This window comes from Gekko japonicus, unplaced genomic scaffold (genome assembly GCF_001447785.1).
Source record: "Gekko japonicus isolate JY-2015 unplaced genomic scaffold, Gekko_japonicus_V1.1 scaffold334, whole genome shotgun sequence".
In the NCBI taxonomy this organism is placed as follows: domain Eukaryota; kingdom Metazoa; phylum Chordata; class Lepidosauria; order Squamata; family Gekkonidae; genus Gekko; species Gekko japonicus.
In genome coordinates this window covers 838,282-858,495 of record NW_015173683.1, presented here as the reverse complement: position 1 = coordinate 858,495, position 20,214 = coordinate 838,282, and the positions used below count along the sequence as shown (strand labels likewise).

General features: G+C 44.1%; 1 protein-coding gene across 1 annotated transcript in view; it reads right to left on the bottom strand.

Annotated features, from left to right (window-relative positions):
• Positions 1 to 20,214, bottom strand: part of KIF5C (kinesin family member 5C) — a 162,716-nt gene that overhangs the window by 48,157 nt on the left and 94,345 nt on the right. The window contains exons 8-11 of the mRNA XM_015423070.1: positions 19,637 to 19,761; positions 18,064 to 18,168; positions 10,092 to 10,240; positions 6,527 to 6,675 (exon numbers count right to left, since the gene is read on the bottom strand). Of these exons, the coding sequence (XP_015278556.1) occupies positions 6,527 to 6,675; positions 10,092 to 10,240; positions 18,064 to 18,168; positions 19,637 to 19,761 (528 nt within the window). The remainder of the gene's footprint in view (positions 1 to 6,526; positions 6,676 to 10,091; positions 10,241 to 18,063; positions 18,169 to 19,636; positions 19,762 to 20,214) is intronic.

Genomic DNA, 20,214 nt, shown 5'->3' with positions numbered 1-20,214 from the left:
GCCGATGCCTCCGTCGCCTGGCTGGAGTGGCCGCGGGGGAGTCTGGAGTCGGGCGGCCGCTGGTGGGAGCCGCGGGTGCCCGGGCCGAGATTGGGGGGGCAAGGCGGGCGACAGAAGGCCGATGCCTCCGTCGCCCGGCCCTCTACAGAATCCACCCCCCAAACCTCCAGGTATTTCCCTCCTTAGAGCTGGCAACCCTACATTCCCCTCAGTGCCTGTTGGTAGGCAACTAAGCTTGGTCCTGTCACCTACTTTGGCCTTTGGGAGAAAACACATTGGGGCCAATCCTGATAGGGTTGCCAACTCCAGATGGGAAATTCCTGGAGATTTGAGGGATGGAGCCTGAAGAGGGTGAGGTTTGAGGAGGGGTGGGACCTCAGACAGGTACACTGCCATAGACTCCACCCTCCAAACCAGTCAGTCTCACATAGGGAACCATTGTTGCCAATCTCCAGGTGAGGGCTGGAGAGCACTCAGTATTACAACTGCTCTGCAGAAGGGAGGGCAGAAGTCAGCTGAAGTCAAAGGGGCAGATAATGGTAGGTTGGTGGCTAGCTGGGAAGGAGATGGGGTTGCCAACTACATGCTGACAAATTCCTGGGGATTTGAGGGGTGGAGCCTGGAGAGGGTGGGGTTTGCAGAGGGGTGGGACCTCAGACAGGTAGAATGCCATAGACTCCACCCTCCAAACCAGCCATTTTGTCCTGGGTAACAATTGCTGCCAATCTCCAGGTGAGGGCTACAGATTACTCACAATTACAACTGCTCTTCAGGTAGCAGAGATCAGTTCCTCTGGAGAAAACAGTGGACTCTGTCATTATACCCTGCTGAGGTCACCACAGCAAATTGACACTGTTTGCCCAAAGCCAGAGCACTGCCCCAGAGCCTCTTTCTAGATCTCGTTGTATTGCTTTCACAACGGGCTTTACTGCTAGTAGCGCTATAACGGAACAGCAGTATATCAATGCCATTGGAATGGCTGGAGTGTTTTGTTGTAGTGCTATAGCGCTATAAAACGAACGTTCCCCCCACAAAAAAACCAGGAGATCGCCCACGCAGGTGAAAAATGGCCGGGAAAAAGCTGTGCAGTCTGAAATGGCAAACCGCTTCAGAACCAGCTCTTTACCGGAAGGGGAAAGCCATGTGTGAAATGACAGCCTTATACTGGTTTACTTCATGACGGATCAAAAACGGCTTCAAAACGGGTTAAAAAGGGTAATGTGAAATTCCTCATTGTTCTTCCTAGGTGGAAAGAACATTTCAGCAAACAGAGAATTCAGTACACTAGACTGGCCAACTACAGTATTCCAGCTCTGCATAATACCTGTCAACAAGTAAACTATCACCATGGAAATTACACAGAATTAATTGAAAAATATTCCCAACACTGCAATGACCTGAATCTTTAGAGGCAACAATGGAAAGCGCGTTCCTAGATAGCATGCTATAAGAAGTCCGACAGCCACAAGCAGCTCAGGAAGGAGAAAAAGGCAATTAGAAAAGGCAGCTTTGCAATTTTAGATAAATAAACAGCTATCATAGTAAGCACACCCAGTGTATGATAATTAGTTACTAAGGCAAGAGACTTGGCAAGACATCTTTGCCTTTTGAAACAAGATATTAAATGTCTAGCACTAAATCAGAGATACACATTACAACTAGACATTAATGTTTGCCTGTAATGAATATAATTAACTTCTAGATTCTTAACTGCCTGAACAGAAATAGCATTAATGGTAACTTTTAAGTGACCTATAATAATTTGTTTTGCAATTCATTTTCAATGGGTTGGATCTATGCCTCTGTGAATAGAACAAGTCCCTGGAAACCATTTTTACCAGCAAGTCCTGTACCCAATTGAATAAGGGACCCTCCCAACATGTAGCACAAGGGGGCTGCTGCAAAAAGGTGATATTGTTCCATAAACTTAATGAAATTTGACACAAATGCCACCCATTAAATTACCTTGTATTCTTTGGATGAGAGGAAAACAAAGGTAATTATCCTCTTGGTGGGGACTGCAAAGTTGCCAAATATTTCTCATGTAGGAGTTTAGCTGAAATGTTTTTGTTTTAAAGATGCAAGCAACAATTCTGATTATAGTATCAATAAACACAACTGGTTCACACACCACTCTGGGAAGGGATGTAGGCTTTCTGGGAAAATTTGAACTGGAAAATATTCTGATTTAAAATAAATTATTTAATTGTTTAAATAATGTTGGCAAAAGAAGGCAAATACAGCCTGTACAAGCACTGGGCTTTGCCCATGTTTACTGACTGTCCCATTTTGTACTGACTCAGTACGCATAACCCGCCTTGAGTCCCTGTGAGAAAGGTGGACTATAAATAACATAAAGTAAAATCAATATCCCATATTTAGTTTATCTAACATGATTGGCTTGCTGCACAACAGCCCTGACAATTGTAGATGAACAGACAGTATTTACATATGTGAGGTGAGAAATTTTCTACAGAAAAATATAGCATCACTGGTTCTATATGCATAGTTGGGTAAGGGCATGTTCAGAGATGTGCATCAGGCATGCTGATCACTGCCTGATGAACACCTATTAGATGTAATGTTATAACAGGCTGCAGGTGTATGTGTAGTATATACGAAAAATCAGGGCTATTTTTGGGCAGGAACGCACAGGAACGGAGTTCCGGCTGGCTCCTGAGTTGGCCACGCCCAGCAGGAACTCATTAGCATAATAGGCCACACCCAACAGCAGACACTCATTAGGATTGGCTACATTAGGGGTGTGTGGCCTAACATGCAAAGGAGTTCCTGCTACAAAAAAGCCCTGGGTTTTGACAACAAAGTAAACAGAATAAGAAGCAAAAGGTGGGTGTGGTTGGATGACCACACTTCTGGTAACATGTGGGGTGTGGCCTAATATGCTAATGGTTTCTGCTGTTGGGTGTTGCCTATTATGCTAATGAGTTCTTGCTGGGCTTTTTCTACAAAAAAAGCCCTGCCTACAATTTTGTAGAAAAGGAAAGCGCAGTTCTGCTCCTTTATCACACAGTATGCTACAACTGGGGTCTTTCAGCCCATGGGTTGAAATCTCTTCTCCCAGATTATTTAGTTATTGATTGACTGATTGATAGTTATAGCCCGCCCTTTGTTAAAGAAAGTTCTAAATCTATCTGTCTATTTATTCATTCATTCATTCATTTTGATTTCTATCCCACCCTTCTCAGCAAACCAGGCTCAGAGCAGGTTACAACAAACAACAAAACAGCACAATCAGATTATTCAGTAATTAAAACATCATGTCAACAATTAAAACCTAATAACCACAATTACTTCAGCAACAAACAGTGATTGATGGCACCAATTAATCAATCTAATTGCTCCCGAATTAAGCTCCCCTACTCTGTGCAGGCAGATGATAACTGATACTGAGGGAGACATGCAGACAAGAGATGATACAAGCTGAAGCAAGCAATGCAATGCAAAGCACATAAGCAAAACATGCTAGGCAAGCTAAGCAGAGCCAAGCAGGGGGAGGCCAGTATAGACTGATCTCTGCTGCCTCAACACTGGCCTGGTGGAACATCTCTGTTTTACAGGCCCTGCAAAACTGCATTAGGTCAAAAAAAACTGCATTTTGTCAAAGTGTTTTTTAAAAACGACTAAGAAGCCTGCACTGCAGTCCTATACCCTTTTAAGACCACTGAATGCAATAGACTTATAAGGTTGTAATTGTTTAGGATTGCACTGCTAGTCAACAGCTCTTGCTCAGATTTACCAAGCACCTAACTAGAACAGTAAAAAGGTAACAAAGGGTGGAAGAGTATGAAGACACCTGACCATCTGTTTTGACTCCAAGGAAGCTTTAGTCCAGTACCTCTCAGTTTTGAAGTATAGCATTTAACTCTTCTGTACTAAATATTTAAGCTCAATTGCCTCCTGCCTAGTAGAGAAACCAAATGGCCAGAATGATGCTATTGATATTGCAAGATACATGGTCCTGGCCAAAGTAAGCCTAACATCCTTAATTATTGGGGTTGTCGCTTAACAGAAAGCAAAACTGAGATGTATTTAATCAACTCCTGTTTCTACCTATTCCAGTTCTCCATTGTTTCCCCTAGGCAAGAACTTTCTTACACACACACACACTCCACTTCCCCACATGAAGGCATAATCCTGCACATTGCTTTCTGCTAAACTGAATGAAACAACTGATCTATTTTCAATACGGCCACTGCAGAATTTTCTTCCAAACATTTCTGGTGGTGACTCACTGCAAGAGAAAGCCTCTCTGTACAGATGCTGACAGCAACTCTAGAGGCTGCTATTTGGGGCAGCAAGATAATTAAGTGATATTTGTCTGTGTCAGTGCAACTGGTTGGGATGTAAATAGGTGAAAGACAGGAGGTCTCCAAACAAGTTTGAGCAGCAGTATCTCTCTTATGAAGAGCTCTTCAGTCCAGAATAAACCACAATAAAGACTAACAAGATACCCCAAGACTTTTTTATGTTTACTGTGACAGTAATTGGAACTTGCTTCCTGGTGAACAAGTTAGCCAATGGCAGAAGGATCTGAATATTCCTTTTTAGCCTTCCAATGATCAATGTTCCCTTCCAATCGACAACATGTGGATGATAGAACATTCCTCCTGAAGAATGTCACTTCTCACACTTCCGGTTAATGTTCTGAAGCTAGGTATGGGAGCAAATATGTTTCTGAGATTTTAAAAGTTTGAACCTACAAGAAAGTACTGCTGCACAGACACTTTTTATGTATCCCTGGGATATAAAGGGTATTTTTACAGTCTTTTGAACAAAAATAATTCTCCAAGGTGGTTCACAATCAGATGAAAATCACAGTACAAGAGCTAAAGGCAGCAAGATACAACAAAATATACAACAACAAAAATTAAATCAACAACAGCTGCATATCTTTCCTTACTGGAACCTCTCAAGGCTTCTGCTGGTCTCTCTATATTTGCTGACTAGCTCCAAGTATATAGAAGAATACTGTATTGGTCTTGGATCTTGGTAAATTATGTCGTATAATCAACAGGAGAAACAAAGTGGACAAAGTGCATACATGCTTATCCCTTTATGTATACCGTTCCCATTTTGGAATGGGATGAACAGGATCAGGTTTTAAAAGCCCTCTGCAACAGGGAGGGGCACAACCTCAATTCTCACACACAACACCAGACCATGGTTTTATCTTTCAAATAAAAAAAGGCAAACCATGCGGTCTTAACAGCTGCTTTTGCCCCCTACACTGTTTTATAAATTCTTCATTTTCGTCTCCATGTTGCAGAATTCTCAAGGGACAGAGCAACAGCAATAGCCATGGTTTGCCAATTAAGGAATTGTGCTAAACCATGGTCCCTGCCACACGGCAGGGGAAAGGATGACTGAACTGCACCAAAGCTGCACCAAAGTTGAGACGCCGCGGCAGGATCCCACGGATCCCCCTAGCCGTGGCGCAGCGCTCCCCGGCACGATCAGATGCCGGGAAGGAAGAGTCTGATGAGAGGGGGAGGCTGCTGAACTGCGCATGCTCGAGCATGCGCAGTACAGCTGGGGGGCGGAATGCGCCAGCGCAAGGACGCGCTGGCCGATCCCATGGCCCGGCTTGAGGCGCTGTAATGGATACAACCACCTAGGTAGGTGGTTCTTTTTTAGTGCGCAGTATCGGAGGTTGGGACGGATCTGGGACGGGCAGGCAACGATTCCCAGATGTTGCCATGGGATTGCGCCCGTTTGCTCCGCCCCTGTTCCGTCCCCCTCCCGGCCCAAACCGCCTCGTATGAACAGGGCCCATATTTCACACTTGCATCTCATTGGCCTCAAAGTAAGGGTACCCCCTGTTTTAATCTCTCTGGGTGTCCTGGGCTAGCCATTCCTCTTCTCAGTGGCCTTTGTATTTACATGTATTTCCTCTTACAGAGTGTTCCTTCTTCTGTACCTGAGGCAGAAATGATCCTCCCTGGTCCAGCCTTTCCCAGGCTGGCCATCACGCCTCTGTTCCTTCCAGAAGAGGACAGAAGATCCAACAGATAGGTCCTGGTGTGCCATCAGAGCTGCCCTCAGTTCTGCAGTGTTCCTGCTCCCAGTTTCCTCTCTCCCTGGTCTACCACCTCTCTTGAGCTACTGGGCTCTCCTCCTCAGCCCCACCATCCGCCCCAGCTGGGAGCTCCTTATGAACCCTTTCAGAGCTGTGGAGGCAGATCCTACCCAGTCAGAAGAGACATGGTGCCACCTCTGGCCTGGCTGAGTTTACTTCTAGCTGGGCCACTCCCCATGCATACCATACTTGGGCTTCCATCACTACAGTCTGGCACAAAGTCTAACCTGAACTATAAACTATATTGTTGGTTCCTATCAACATAGAGAGTAACAGCATTATTATATTGTTTTGACTAAACCATATAGTATACTAACATTTATCTGCAGGTGGCAGAGGGGAGAAAGACTTGACATTATTTGGCAAACCTCTTTTTAAAATGTAAGACAACTGCTGCCTAATAAGTAACAACTGATTATTATTTCTCACCATTTCTCCACCTGTTCAGTTCCATCTCTAGATGCTGGATAACATTTTTAAGTGTCTTGTTTTTTTCCTTTTCCTTCTCATATTTTTTCTTCCACTCTTCTGCAGTCAACTCAAGATTTACAGATACAGTGTTCTTAATAGTTTTGGCTCTATGCAGAAAAAAAGAGAGAATCAAACAAGCAATTACTGGATGTCCTTTAATTTTAGTCATAGATCTCAGCATAATAAGCAAGGATTCACTTGCCAACTAAAGTAATGTCCACATTATAACTTAGCCACTGTTTCAAGTAATCACCACAGAAACCATCCCTTTTACTTACCCAATTAGTCTTCCAATAAAATTATGAATCATGCCTTGACAGATTTTCTTGGCCAGCTCAAAAATTGAGGAGGCAGACTCATATTTCAAACTTCAGGGTTATGTATGACCATATATTCTAACCAGGGGTCATTTCGTAGAAAAAGAGGTGCAGGAGCTCATTAGCATAACTTATTTGCATATGCCACACACCCTGACATCACTGGAAGTATGTCAGAAGGCAACACCCACCACTTAGGCTCCACTGGACTGTTTTGGATTGCTAGCTATTGGGGGAGGGGGAATGTGCAGATCTGTCCTCGCAGAGGAGGAAGAGCTTGTACCTGAATAAAACTTGGTCTTAAAGATGCCACTGGACTGTTTTGGACTGGGGGGAGCTCTGCAACTTACCTGGCTGCTTCTTGCTCTGACTGAGGGCTGCTGGGAGCAGGGGGTGGGGCTTGTTGCATGTGCTTGCCCCCTGGGCTCTTTACTGCCAGACCCCCGCTCCTGTGCGCTCCTGCAGGAAATGACCCCTGATTCTAACTACTGCTATCACAAAAAACAAAACAAACAAAAAAACCTAAACACCACAAAGACATTTCTAGGTGCCATGGCAACCTGCACCTGGGATTTGTCAAGTCCTGATCTATATTGTAACACATACAGGAAAAAATGTTAAAAGAGCCATCAGCCTCTACTTAGATACCAAATGAAACCACCACAGGTATTACTTACTCTGTCTTGATATCTGATAATATAAATGCAATACACTATTAAATGTGTCTTGGCTCACAGAAAGGGATTTTTTTTCACTTTGTTTCCCAATTAGAGAAGCATTATCATCTAAGAAAGAGTAGTGAGAAACTGAAACAGCTGTTAAATTGTTCAAAAGCACAAAGCATGCTATATTGATCTTAGGAACCGCAACATTTCTATAGATGCAAAATAAAATGCATCTCTGGAAAAAAGATGCCAAGGTGCTCAAGTAGGGATGTCAGTCTCTAGGTGGGACCAGGAGATTCCCCAGAATTACAACAGAGATGTACCCAACTGAGGTCACTACGTTCCTCAGGCTCCACCCCCAAATCTCCAGGAGTTTCCTAACCTCCCTCATTCCCCACCGGTGGCCAGGAGGGACCTGGCAACTCTATGCCCAAGAGTATATGATTCTCAGCTTACATTAAACGTGAATACACAAGTCAGTCTCTGTACTGAGATGCACAGAGAAAAAGCATCAGAGGTGCAAAAGGGTAGGAACGGTAATTTATCTCAAAGCAAAGAAGCAACTGATAACAATGCAGCAAGAACATGAAGTCTTATTGAGTTGGTATTAATTTTGTTATCGTCTCTGCCATATTAATGGCAGAATTACACATCATGTGATTCCATGATTATTTTCATCAGAATTTGTGTTCATTTTAACAAGTTGAAGCTCTGTGGGGAAGGTTTAACTCTTTTTTTTAATGCAGGGAAGATTTAACTATTTCTTGTTGGACCACTTTCCTGGGTCATATCAGGGGGTCCCCGACCTTTCTGAGTCTGCAGGCACTTGCAGAATTTTGAGAAAGGATTATGGGCACTGCCACAAAAATGGCAGCAATGGTGTGGGGAGAACTCCACACTTCACTAGTCAGTTCCATTCAAGGCTCTTAGCTTCTTCCTCAACAATCAAAAAGTGGGAGACAAGGAAAACATTTGTGGGTACCCCCAGTGGGGTTTCACTGCCCTAGCTACTTCTGTGCCGACTGGTGAAAATACATAGTGTACTTGCATTTCTTCCCACAAGTGAGTAAAAGCAGCTTGGGAATGGTGATTTAGGGAACGAAGGGAAATGCACAGTCTCTCCTCCCTTATGCCAGCTTGCCCTTTAAAAATTATAGTCCTTACAGGTGGGACAATAATCATGGAACACCACATATGTAGTTTCACCCTAAATAATACATATGAAGAGCAACAAATGCAGAGTTTCTCTCTTGACAAATCCATGAATAACATCGTATTTCTCCCACATACTTCACAGTGAATTAATCCACAATTTGCTCTCTCCTCTTGAATCTCCTGTTCTCTCTTCGTACAAGCATCATCTAGTACTTTTGCCTTTAATAAGAGAAATGATCAAATCTGGTGCCTTGATTTCAAGTCAGACCATTTCCCCTTTTTCTTAAAACAAACAGACCACAGCATCAGCGAGCTTCATATGTAATAAGCAATTGCTTCCAGTTTTATGGCTGGCATAGAGAAAAAGGTTCTCCTCCCTGAGCTCATTATTTATGCAGCATCTATCAAGGTCCTCATTAACTGAGCCAAGCCACACTGTGCTGACTCAGTCTGCTCCAAAACAGATTTGCTTTCCAAATACAAACTCTGCTTTTTTGATTTATGCAAGAGAGAGGGATATCGAGAACAGACAGGAAAATGTAAATATGGCGGGGGCCATGCAGCCTGCATTGTGTATATCTAAACAAGAGTGATGTAAAGATTTGACCTAAGACAGACTCTTTCATCCAATCCCACCAAAGCTATCGATGCAAGTACCACTAGCCTCCATTATATCACAACTGAGGTTAAATGCTTGCTCTAAGATGGGAAGTGAAACCTTTCTGTTCCTAGAGTTTAAGCATGTTTAGTTGCAATTACATACCTGATTTGCACATTTATTGTGAGGCTTGCAATTCACACTCTCTATACCAACATAGTAACAGAAATATCAATAAAGCCACAGCAGGCAGGCTGTTAGCCAGCAAAGTACTGATGCATGAAATTACACACAAAGCCAAGTTCTTTTGCTGCATCCACAATTTTATTCTTATGAGCCTTCTGGTAGTATCAGTGCAATATCACTGTTGTCTGCTAGCAGAAAATCCCAAGTCAAAATCCAGCTCCTCTCCCTCATTTAACCTTAGTCAACTAGCATTACTGCTGCTCAAAACCCAAACCACCCTAGACCCTATTAACTATCTCCCTGCAACTGTCTTTAGATTTCTCAGAACATTTTCATTGAAAGAATGCAACAATAGTAATAAATTATTAAACAAATGACTAGCATGCACTTTCCTCTAAAGATTTAATCACTCTTGCTTCTAACAAATAAAAACACAATCTATACATGGTATGCCTAATAATGTGCTGTTTAACTTTATTGCAGCATAAACTTCAAGTCGTGTTACTTTAAAAATCCACTATTTGTATAATCAGCTTCTATAAAACTCAGTAACCATGACATTAATGAAGCCATGACCTACTGCAAGAGACGCCTATGCTCACCTTTGACCAAACATAAGAGTAGACTTGGTTTCTGCTTCATTGAAGATGGATGGAGAACAGCAGATGACAATGGTGGTTCTACAATTCCCCCCTAAAGAGTCCTGAAGAATCCGAGTCATTTTGCTGTCTCGATATGGGACATGAGTTTTCTGATTGAGAGACAAGGGATAAGTTTCAAATATCCTCACATTAAAAATATATTTTAAACCAATAATTATGCCAGTAAATCCTGTTACCATTTACCTGACATATGCAGCAGTATTTCCATATTGCTCAGGCAAATGGCAAAGGTATGGACCAATGTTCCCTCTAATTTTTTCCCCCTATTGAGTGGAGCAGTTCACATCCTGAGCAGAATATAACTGCTGTAATCTTAAAATGGGCAATGGCAGAGGTCAGTTCGGGGGGGATCGCTGGGGATCGCAGTTCCCCCGGGTGAGGTACGGGGGCGGGGCACATGACGAAGCCCCGCCCCCTGCTTCCGGCCGCCCCGCTTCCGGCCCTCATTCAGCCAGGAGGAGGCAGGAGAAAGGGGAGGGTAAGTTGCTTCCTCCCTGCCTCTCCCCACCCTTGCCTGCCTGGGGCCAGGGAGGGCCTTTGCGGGGCTTCCTTGCACTCCCGCCGCCCTTGCAGGTCCACCACTGGGCCCCTCATGGGGCTTGGCAGTGGAGCTGCAAGGCCGGCGGCGGCGGCCGGGACCATTTGGGGGCGCGGTGTGTGGCCTTACGACACACGTCTGGTGATGTCAGGGGGTGTGGCTTTATGACACACTTCCGGTGATGTCAGGGGGTGTGGCATATACTAATGAGTTATGCTAATGAGTTTCCCTAGCTCTTTTTCTACGAAATGACCCCTGGGCAAGGCAATGGGCAGTGCAAGACCCCGCGCAGCTCCAGACTGCTGCTGAGCAGGGCTTCCTGTGTTAATGAGCAGCTGCTCAGGCGCACAGCTTAGAGGGAACACTTCTATGGACCTAAGGACAACACTTATGTCTTTGGGCTGCCATTTAATGTGTCACTAGCTACAGATGAAGCTGCAAGCCACGGCACTCTTAAGTATTTAAGCATATCTATGGGAGTCTGCATATAAAGATGGTCTAGATAATAGATCTAAACATGACAGTTATATCAGATGAGTTTTAGAGAACTTATCTCACCTGTTTTGGATGCTAGTCTGCTTTTGAACTGAAGTGTTGGTGCTGATTTCAGAAACCCCTTATGCAGTGTAAAATCGTGCAAGAACCCGACTTACCGGGTGCCGAGTTTTGCAACCTGGGCTGGGAGAGAAAGGAGGAAGAGGTCTATCAGCTTGGAGGCTGGTGCCCGGCAGTGTTCCTGGGCTTCCTGGCTGTGTGTCATTGTCTTTGTCTCCGGGGGGGGGGGGCTGCCCTGGGAGCAGCAATGATGCAGGTTTTTGCTGGGCTTTCCCAGGGCATTTATACTGCCTTGCCCCGTTTGTGGGTTGCTCTGGCCCTGCAAAGGCTTCGACATGGCAGATACTTTTCTTCAAGTAAGTGCAGGGTTTGTAGGCTGGGTGTTGGGTTTGCTTGAAAGCAGGTAGCTGTGAGTGCCCAGTGGACCAGCAGACTGCCTTGCTTCACAGAGCTGGAACTTAATTAGCCGCTTTTATTTGTGTTGTGTACTGGGGGGTGGGGGGGGGGGGGGGCTTGGATGCAAGCACTGTTGTGCAGCTGGGTGAAAGTTTTGCCACATTTATTAAACCTTAAGCAGCAGCCGCACGGGACTGCTAATTTACTGAGATCAATATTCCCCCATCCCTCTATTCTTCACGGGGTAGTGTTTGTTGAGCTGAAATTGCAACTTTCCTAGGAGATTAATGGGGTTTTACAGTGTTTTTTTGTTCCGCTGCTTCAATCCCATAAGGGGCAGACAGCTGGGGTTAGTGATTATTTGGTTTCTTATTCCTGGGGAAGTCTGCTGCGCTTTGGGCTGCTATTGCTACGTGGGCAGCAGCGTTTCTGGCATTTAATCACAGCCTCTACATTTGTTTTTACTTCTTAACAGCAGATTTATTTACTATTTTGGGACTGAATGGGACTGGTTTTACAGGGGCTTACTAATTTTCATTATTTAATACATAGCTTGTTGCTTAAGCCAAAGCAGGGTTTATTAGTATGGGGAAAAAAATGGAAAGAGGGTATGGAACAAACCATTGACTGCATAATTAACCATTAATGCATAATTGCATTAGGCTGCACGATAGTAGTCAATTAGGTCTCGTAAGTTATAATACAGTTTAAGGGTTAGGATTTACTTTAAGGCAAGGTCTTAGCAGCATAGAGTGCTTCCTAAGAGTGCCACAAACAAGGGGGAAAGCTCTGTAGGCTCTAAGCCGGGGGCTCCCAATAGGAATGCAGCCACTGCCCAGTGAGGCATGAGGTCCATTGCTCCAAAACCATCTAAAAGTGCTTCCTGGGGTGCTCCATCCAAAAGGCCAGCTGATGCCAAGGGCCCAGCTCGGTAGCCCAAAGCCACACAGGCAGCAGTTAACAACAATACAGCTTCCACCTCGGCTTCAGTGCGGATAATTCTGCTGTCCTCTTGAGGACTGCTCAGACATTACAAAGGTTACCTGAGCATTTTCAGCTGGGTTAGGGCACCTCAACCTCTGAGCCTTCTGCCCCTACAACAGCCAGGAGCAAGGGAAGGAGGCCGTGCTCCCCGGCAGATTCCAGTTCATTCCGCAGTTCCTGGGAAGGCACTCTACAGAGCCAGCCGCCATGTAAGAAGAGATGTGCCAAGCATCGCAAGTATCAAAGGGCAACCAGAGAGCATGATTCTTTGGGCAGTGGCTCGGGTTCTGGTGAGACACCCTCTAAGAAGGAATCTGAACACACGGCCGGGAGTTATTGGGTCAAGGGTGCACATATTCCAAGTTAGCTAGCATGGGTGTTAATGTGTGTGGGGGTCGAGGTTGGCCTGGGAACAGTTTGGGTGCTGCCAAGGCTTCTGCAGCCTACAGGGATTCTGAAAAAAGAAACAGGCATTCACCTCCCCCATAAAGTCCAGGAATGCGACCCAGATGACTATTACGTGGATATTTTTTCATTGCTTAGACCAGAAGGGGATGAGGGTAAATGTGCTCCTAACTCTGATAAGGCAGCAAAAAAGATTTAGCTGATAAAAAAAAATTTAAATTGGATGTCTGGCTATGTGGCTTTTATGGGTGTGGGATTGTCAGCCTACCAGAGTAGTGATAAGGCAGCAAAAAAGATTTAGCTGATCAAAAATTTTAAATTGGATGTCTGGCTATGTGGTTTTTATGGGTGTGGTACTGTCAGCCTACCAGAGTATGGTTGGCATTTAATGAAGCACATGTCTAATGTATGGTGGGCCCATGCCTTAGCTGGTGAGGCTGCTGCTATTAATGATGGGGCCTTCTGTAAATGGGCCTCCTATAATGAGGTTTCCAGACAGGACCTTATCAATGATTAAAATCTGGCTTATAACTGTCAGCTCTCATATGCGGTCTAGGCCTGATTCCTCCAAAAGCAATGTGGTTTTTAGACAGGATTCTCCCCTGCAGGGTTTGCTGGAAGTACAATCAGGGGAGATGCGATCGCATCAAATGTAAATTTGAACACAATTGTGATGTGTGTTTTGGCCCTCACCCCAGGCTGCATGTGTAGCAGCAGGCAGCCATTTCAGGCCGCCTGATCCTCCTCTAGTACTGGAAGCAAAAAAGATAGAGGATTGGGCAACGCTTCTACCTCCAGCACAGCAAAATAATTCAGCCATCGCAGGGTGCCTGGGTCTGGGTCTAGCCCACACACCTATCTGTCCTCAGGCGTATGCTCATTTTCTTTATGAAGGGTTTACTCATGGGTTTCATATCTCTTTTACTTGTCCCTGGATGGTCACGAGTTGTGGTAATCTCAAATCAGCTAGTGACCTTCCTGACATGGTCATGCAAGAGGTAACCAAGGAATCTGCAGGGTGGCGGGTTGTGGGCCCCTTTAAGTCCCCTCCTTTTCTGAATCTGTGGGTTTTCCCTTTAGAGGCTGTTCCTAAAGAAATCCCTGTGGAGTATAGGTTGATTCACCAGATATCTTAACCTAAGGGTTCCTCAGTGAATGACGCTAAGGGGTGGCGCCATTAGTGGCTTGCCCAGCTCAGGGGCTGTTGCCCAACTCTCATCTCTAAGTGGCAAGGAAACCACACAATGGCCAGTGCCCATGTGGTCTCCACTCCTCGGTTCCTGCTCCAGAAGGCAGACTAGCGGGGATAAGTTTTTTCATAGGGTGACAGTCAGATTCTCTGGTGCTAGATCTGTCCCCATGCTGCGCCAATGCTCCATTATTTATTCCTAATAAAGTTGTGGCCAATTTTCTTCCACAAAATGATTTCCTGTGTTCTGTTTTCTTCCACATATTCTCTCCTCAATCGACCATGGGCCCACAAACAAAGTTGAAGAACCACCTCCTCCTGTAGGTACATGCTCGCCTACTGATTTGATCTTTGGAGACCCTGATTGTCATGCCACTACACAAACAAAATCTAGGTTGCATGCAGTGTTCCTGCTAAACTGTGCTAGCATGCGCTGGTGCACACATTTTTAGCCCTTAGAGCGCAGATTTTTGGATCAGCGCAAGGGAGACAAAATCGTTGTCTGGCTCTTCCCTCCTGCTGGTTCTTCCTCTAATGGCTGGCTCTTCCCTCCTGCTACTTCCTCCCTGGCCTTGTTCGTTCCAGCCACAGAAAAGCACCATGTACTGCAAATGGTTCTCATCAATAATCAAGACAGGAGAGGCAAAAACAATGTGACCAAAGTACAGAGGCCCAGGGGCTCACCGCAAAACAGTGCTCGCGAGATTGCTATCCTCCTATCAAAGTGATTCACTTCCCATATAGCTCTGACTAATCACTCAGGTGACATTGCAGGGAGCCGGCAAGCACACTGGGGGACTGGCCTTCTCCTGCACATGGACCCAGCTTCCAGGAGGATACCAGGAGACAGTGAAGGCACGAGCAAGCACAGCACCAGCTGCACCATCACTCGCCTGAGTTGGCAAGCAGAGCAGACATGTGTGGGAACAGGCAGCCTCTAGTGGGTGGGTGGGTGGGCGGGCGGCAGTGGTACAGGCGTGCATGAAGCAGGCGAAGGGCAATGCTGGCGCTTTGTTGCAGGCCTCATGGTGGGTGGAAGTGAAGCAGGAAGGGGGGAAAGTTCAGTTGTGGCTAAAAGCTGACAGGGGATTCAAGAATGTAGGCAGGTTGGGGCCTAGGGCTGTACTACCACCACCTCAAATCTTCTTCCCAAAATTGGCAACACTTGTCCTCACCAATAATATGCCAACCTTTAAAAAGTGAGAGGTGGACAGCTTCCACTAAAGACAAACAGGCAGCCAGGGACACCCTGAAAGACTAACACAATTGAATCCTTAAGATGCAGGTTGCCAGGTGCAGCTTGCAAAGTTCCTGGCAGTGGGAGGAATTTGGGGACATGAGGGAGCTCAGAGGGGATGTGGTGCCATTGATTCTTCCCTCCCATGCTGCCATTTCCTCCAGGGGAAGCAATCTCTGTCATCTACTGATCAGTTGTAATTCTTGGAGAACGCCAGGCTCCACCTGGCAGTTGGCAATCCTAGTTAGAATACATTACGTTGGTCATTAAGGTGCCACTGGTCTTTAAGGTGCTACTTAAGGTGCTACTGTGTGTTATAAAATGTTATGGTAAGAGTTATAAAAAGGTTATGGTAATAATTAAAAAACTAATTTACATGATAGTCAAATTAGGCTTCCTCACAACTTTAATGCTAGTAGCTCTTTTGACTCACAAAGTAGAATTTCTGCTCACAACACTCCGTAGTTTAGAGGGAACATTGGTCATGTGCACTAAAGACAGGGCCTTCTCAGTAATGGAGCCTGTATTGTGGAACTCCCTCTCTATGGAGGCTCACCTGACACCAAGTGTATATTTTTTTAGGCATCAGGTGAAGACATTTTTATTCCCCCAAGCATTCAAGATCTCCTGCAGTTGTGTGTGTTTTTATAACTGACCACTGTTAACTGTAATTTTTTAATGCACTTGTGGTAACTTTGTAGATTTTTTTAAAATGCTTTTTTAGTCTGATGTGTATCAGGATGGCGTAGTATTGTTTTTGGGGGACACAGTTCTAAAGATCGTAATCCTGTCCCCTAAAAACAATATTACTCCACCCTGAAACACAGGTGATTAATGAAATTTGAATACACTGAAAGCCATCTAAGTTAGAATTTGTAGCAAGGCAACTTATGCATATTTTAGTTAATATTAAATCAATAAGAAACTAAATATCTTCTTGACAGGAGGCAGATAAGGGAAAATAAACTAAGTTGTAAATAAAAATATAAGTTGCAGCTATCAATTTTGTGGCGAAGCACGAAATTATTTGCTTTTAGAAAGGCAGATCCCAACATTATCATGAACAAACAGCTCAGAAAACAAGCATCACTTAATTATTCATTACATAACATAATTAATATTTAACAATATTAATTAATATCACTAAATCAGTATCTTCAGCCAAATTTTGCACATTTATTATCAAGGGCAAATTGAGACCTATAAGGCACTACAGAATTACAGGTATATACCTAAACAAAATATACAGAAATTATAATTACCTCATACTTCAGATTTTATCATATAAAGTACTTCTATATAAAATAGTATTTGGCCATTAAAAAGTAGATTGAAGGCAAAGGAGTAACAATATTTTGACGTTACTGTGAGAAGGGCTTTCCTGTTTATTGTAAAGCCATTAACTTGATAGGCAAAACCCAATTTTTCCTAGTTTTCTTCTGAGCTTTCACAGCTCTATTTACAAGTCTGCTTACAAGCTATCCGTGTATGTAAACTGCTACCTATGAGGCTGCTTGCATCGCAATTGCTCTACTGTAATTTGTGTTTTAATAATTGTGATTTGGGCTTTAGTAACTGTTATATTTAAATACTGCATTTTGTTGTCAAAGGCTTTCACGGCTGGAGTTTATTCGTTGTAGATTTTCCGGGCTGTACGGCCATGGTCTTGGCGTTGTGGTATCTGATGTTTTGCCAGCAGCTGTGACTGGCATCCTCAGAGGTACCTCTGAGGATGTCAGTCACAGCCGCTGGCGAAACGTCAGGTACTATAATGCCAAGACCATGGCCACACCATCCGGAAAATCTACAACTTATGTTATCTATTGTTGTTGTAACCCGCCATGAGCCTGGTTGCAGAAGGGGCAGGCTAGAAACCAAATAAAACAAAAAATAAACTAGTTGGAGACATGCAACAAGCCATCTGAGTGGAACAGCTCCTCATTCTGTACTGGCTATTTCAACCATGTCGACAGGGCACGTGAACTGCTTACCATGAAAAGATACAAAGAAAGCATCCACCCACATGGATGAATCTATCTGTAAATCGCACCCATTATCTCACCCTTCCCCCAAGTATATCCAGGGAGTTTATGCTATTTTTTTCCCTTCCTCCATTTTATCTACTTTAGAGAGCAGGTTAAGCTGAGTGACTGGCGCAAGGTCACCCAGTGAGCTTCCTTGCAGAGTAGGGACTTGAAGCTTAGTCTCCAACCATAAGGTGGAAAAATCAGTAAAGATCTTGATATTGTATGAGGTTATTAACTAGTTTAAATAATGATTCAAATGCATTCCCTATGTGTGTTATGTGTATGTTGTGTGGGTATGTTTTTGTCATTCAAATTAAAAAATGCTTAAAAAAAAAGAAAGAAGCAGCAGCTTAGTCTCCCCAGTCCTAGCCCAATGTACTAAGTATTGTATCTTGCAGGCTCTTCACTTGCATTTCAGTTGTAAAGAGGGCAGTGATGGCTGATGAGAAGGATGACATAACTGTCCCCCCTGTCCAACTTGAGTATGAGTGTGTAGGTGGAAAGGGGAAGCAGGGAGAGGAAAAAGCCAAATGATTACTACTTAACAGCTTTTATTTTAAAAAAGAGAGAGAATGACTTACAGTGCCTTCTGCCAATGCCGAGATCACATTGCCCAAAGCAGATAAAGATTTATTAATATTTTTAGCTTCATCAAGAACAGAACCCTCTGCCCCAGTTTTGCTGACCTGCCAGAGAGCAAAAATTGGTCACACTGAACGATGAGCTCAAACTGTGTCAGAGAGAATATAACATCACAAAAATCGACAGAAAAGTTTCATCCAATTGAGTACAGACTCCAGCCCCAGACGGAGAAGCACACTGGTTGTAAAGCTATAGATAACATTTTCATGTCACTCGCACTAATGCTGCTTGGCAAAGAAAAACCAAGGAAACCAAGAAATGAAACAAAGGGCTTATTTATTTTATTTCACACAAACCCAGCTCTTTTGTTAAACTAAAAGCAGCTTCCCATACAGTGGGAAGAGCCAGTTTGGTGTAGTGGTTAAGTGTGCGGACTCTAATCTGGGAGAACCGGGTTTGATTCCCCACTCCTCCACTTACACCTGCTGATTTGACCTTGGGTCAGCCACAAGCTCTGGCACAGCTGTCCTTGAAAAAGAGCAGTTTGTGCCAGAGTTCTCTCAGCCCCACCCACCTCACAGGGTGTCTGTTGTGGGGAGGGGAAGGGAGAGGAGTTTGTAAGCCGCTCTGAGACTCCAAGTGAAGGGCGGGGTATAAATCCAATCTCTTCTTCTTCTTCTTCTTCCCATCCAGACACCTTGCAGAGTGAGACCTGCTGGCCAGTACATAACTGTGTCATGCAGATTCCATTATATGGACGTCACTCTGTACAAGAGCATAACTACTGTCTTCAACAGGACAAGTTCTGTGCTGAAACTCTTGTACCAATGCTTTCCAGGATTGCTGAAAATAGCAGATTTTAGATAAAAAATTCTCTGGTCCTCTTTATTAAGGCCATCTCTTCAAAACACAAGATACTTTCCAATTCACCCACATATGAAAAACAGCATACAATGCAAGATGAAGGGGCGACCTTATCAAAGCAAAGGGAAGTGTTCTGCCAGACACTGCAGCTTCCAACATTTTGAAGGCCTTTAGGCAAGCTACCCAGAGTCCCCCCACACACACACACGCACACCCTGGAAGAAATACGATGCACAAACTGAAAATATTGTCACACTATCTCTTAGGTGCTCCACACAACATGAAAATCGCAATGCTGTTAGAGAAATAGGCATTTTTGCCAGTCTAGGACCCCAGCAAACGACCAATCATCCTTCGAAGCCAGCCGTGCTGCTAGACATATGAATCTTGCACGCTTACTTCTATGGATGACAGCCAATGTGTCTTTCACATTAGGATAGTTACAGCTGTTTCCTGTTTCAACCGCATACTATTATGCATCCCGCCCACAAATGGCAGAGTTATCCAAGGCAATCTTTTAAATTGCATTCTAAGCACTTAAACAGAGTTCTTTCAGATTTCAAATACATTTCATTATACATTCTAGAACTATCCCCACCGCATATTTCAGATTTCATACAATTTAATTATGTATTTTAGAACTATTCCCCACTGCATGCCATAAAGAAATCAATAATTCTCTTTTCAGTAGTAAGATGCTCTTGTTACCTTTTCACTCCCAGCCAAATCTACCAGATAAAGCTTTCCACTGAGTTTTTTTTCCGTTTCAACATTCTCTTGCTTGATGTTTATTAGGAAAATGCTGTGGCTTCTAGAACTGTGTTCATTCATATCTATGAAAAGAAAATTCAGTATGAAATGACACACATACAAGTTTTCTTTCCTAAAGACTGATCAAATTATCATTTAAAAAAAATTCATCATGACTACCTAATAAGTACTGAAAGAGCACAAATCACCCTGTTCTAAGCTCATTTATGGGTTTACACAATAGAAAAGTAATTCCGCCAAAGTGTAATTTAAGGTACAAGATGCAAGCTTTCAAAGAAGGAACTGCATCTCTTTAAAATAAGGGCTTTAACCAGGGGTCATTTCCTGTAGGAGTGCACAGGAGCGGAGCTCCGGCAGTAAAGAGCCCAGGGGGCGGGCACATGCAACAAGCCCCGCCCCCTGCTCCCAGCAGCCCCAGGCCACGAGGAGCAAGAAGGAGCCCTCCTTCTTTCCTTCTCTCCTTCTTTCCCTTTCCTTCCTTATTTCCTTCTCTCCCTCTTTCTTTCCCTCTTTCC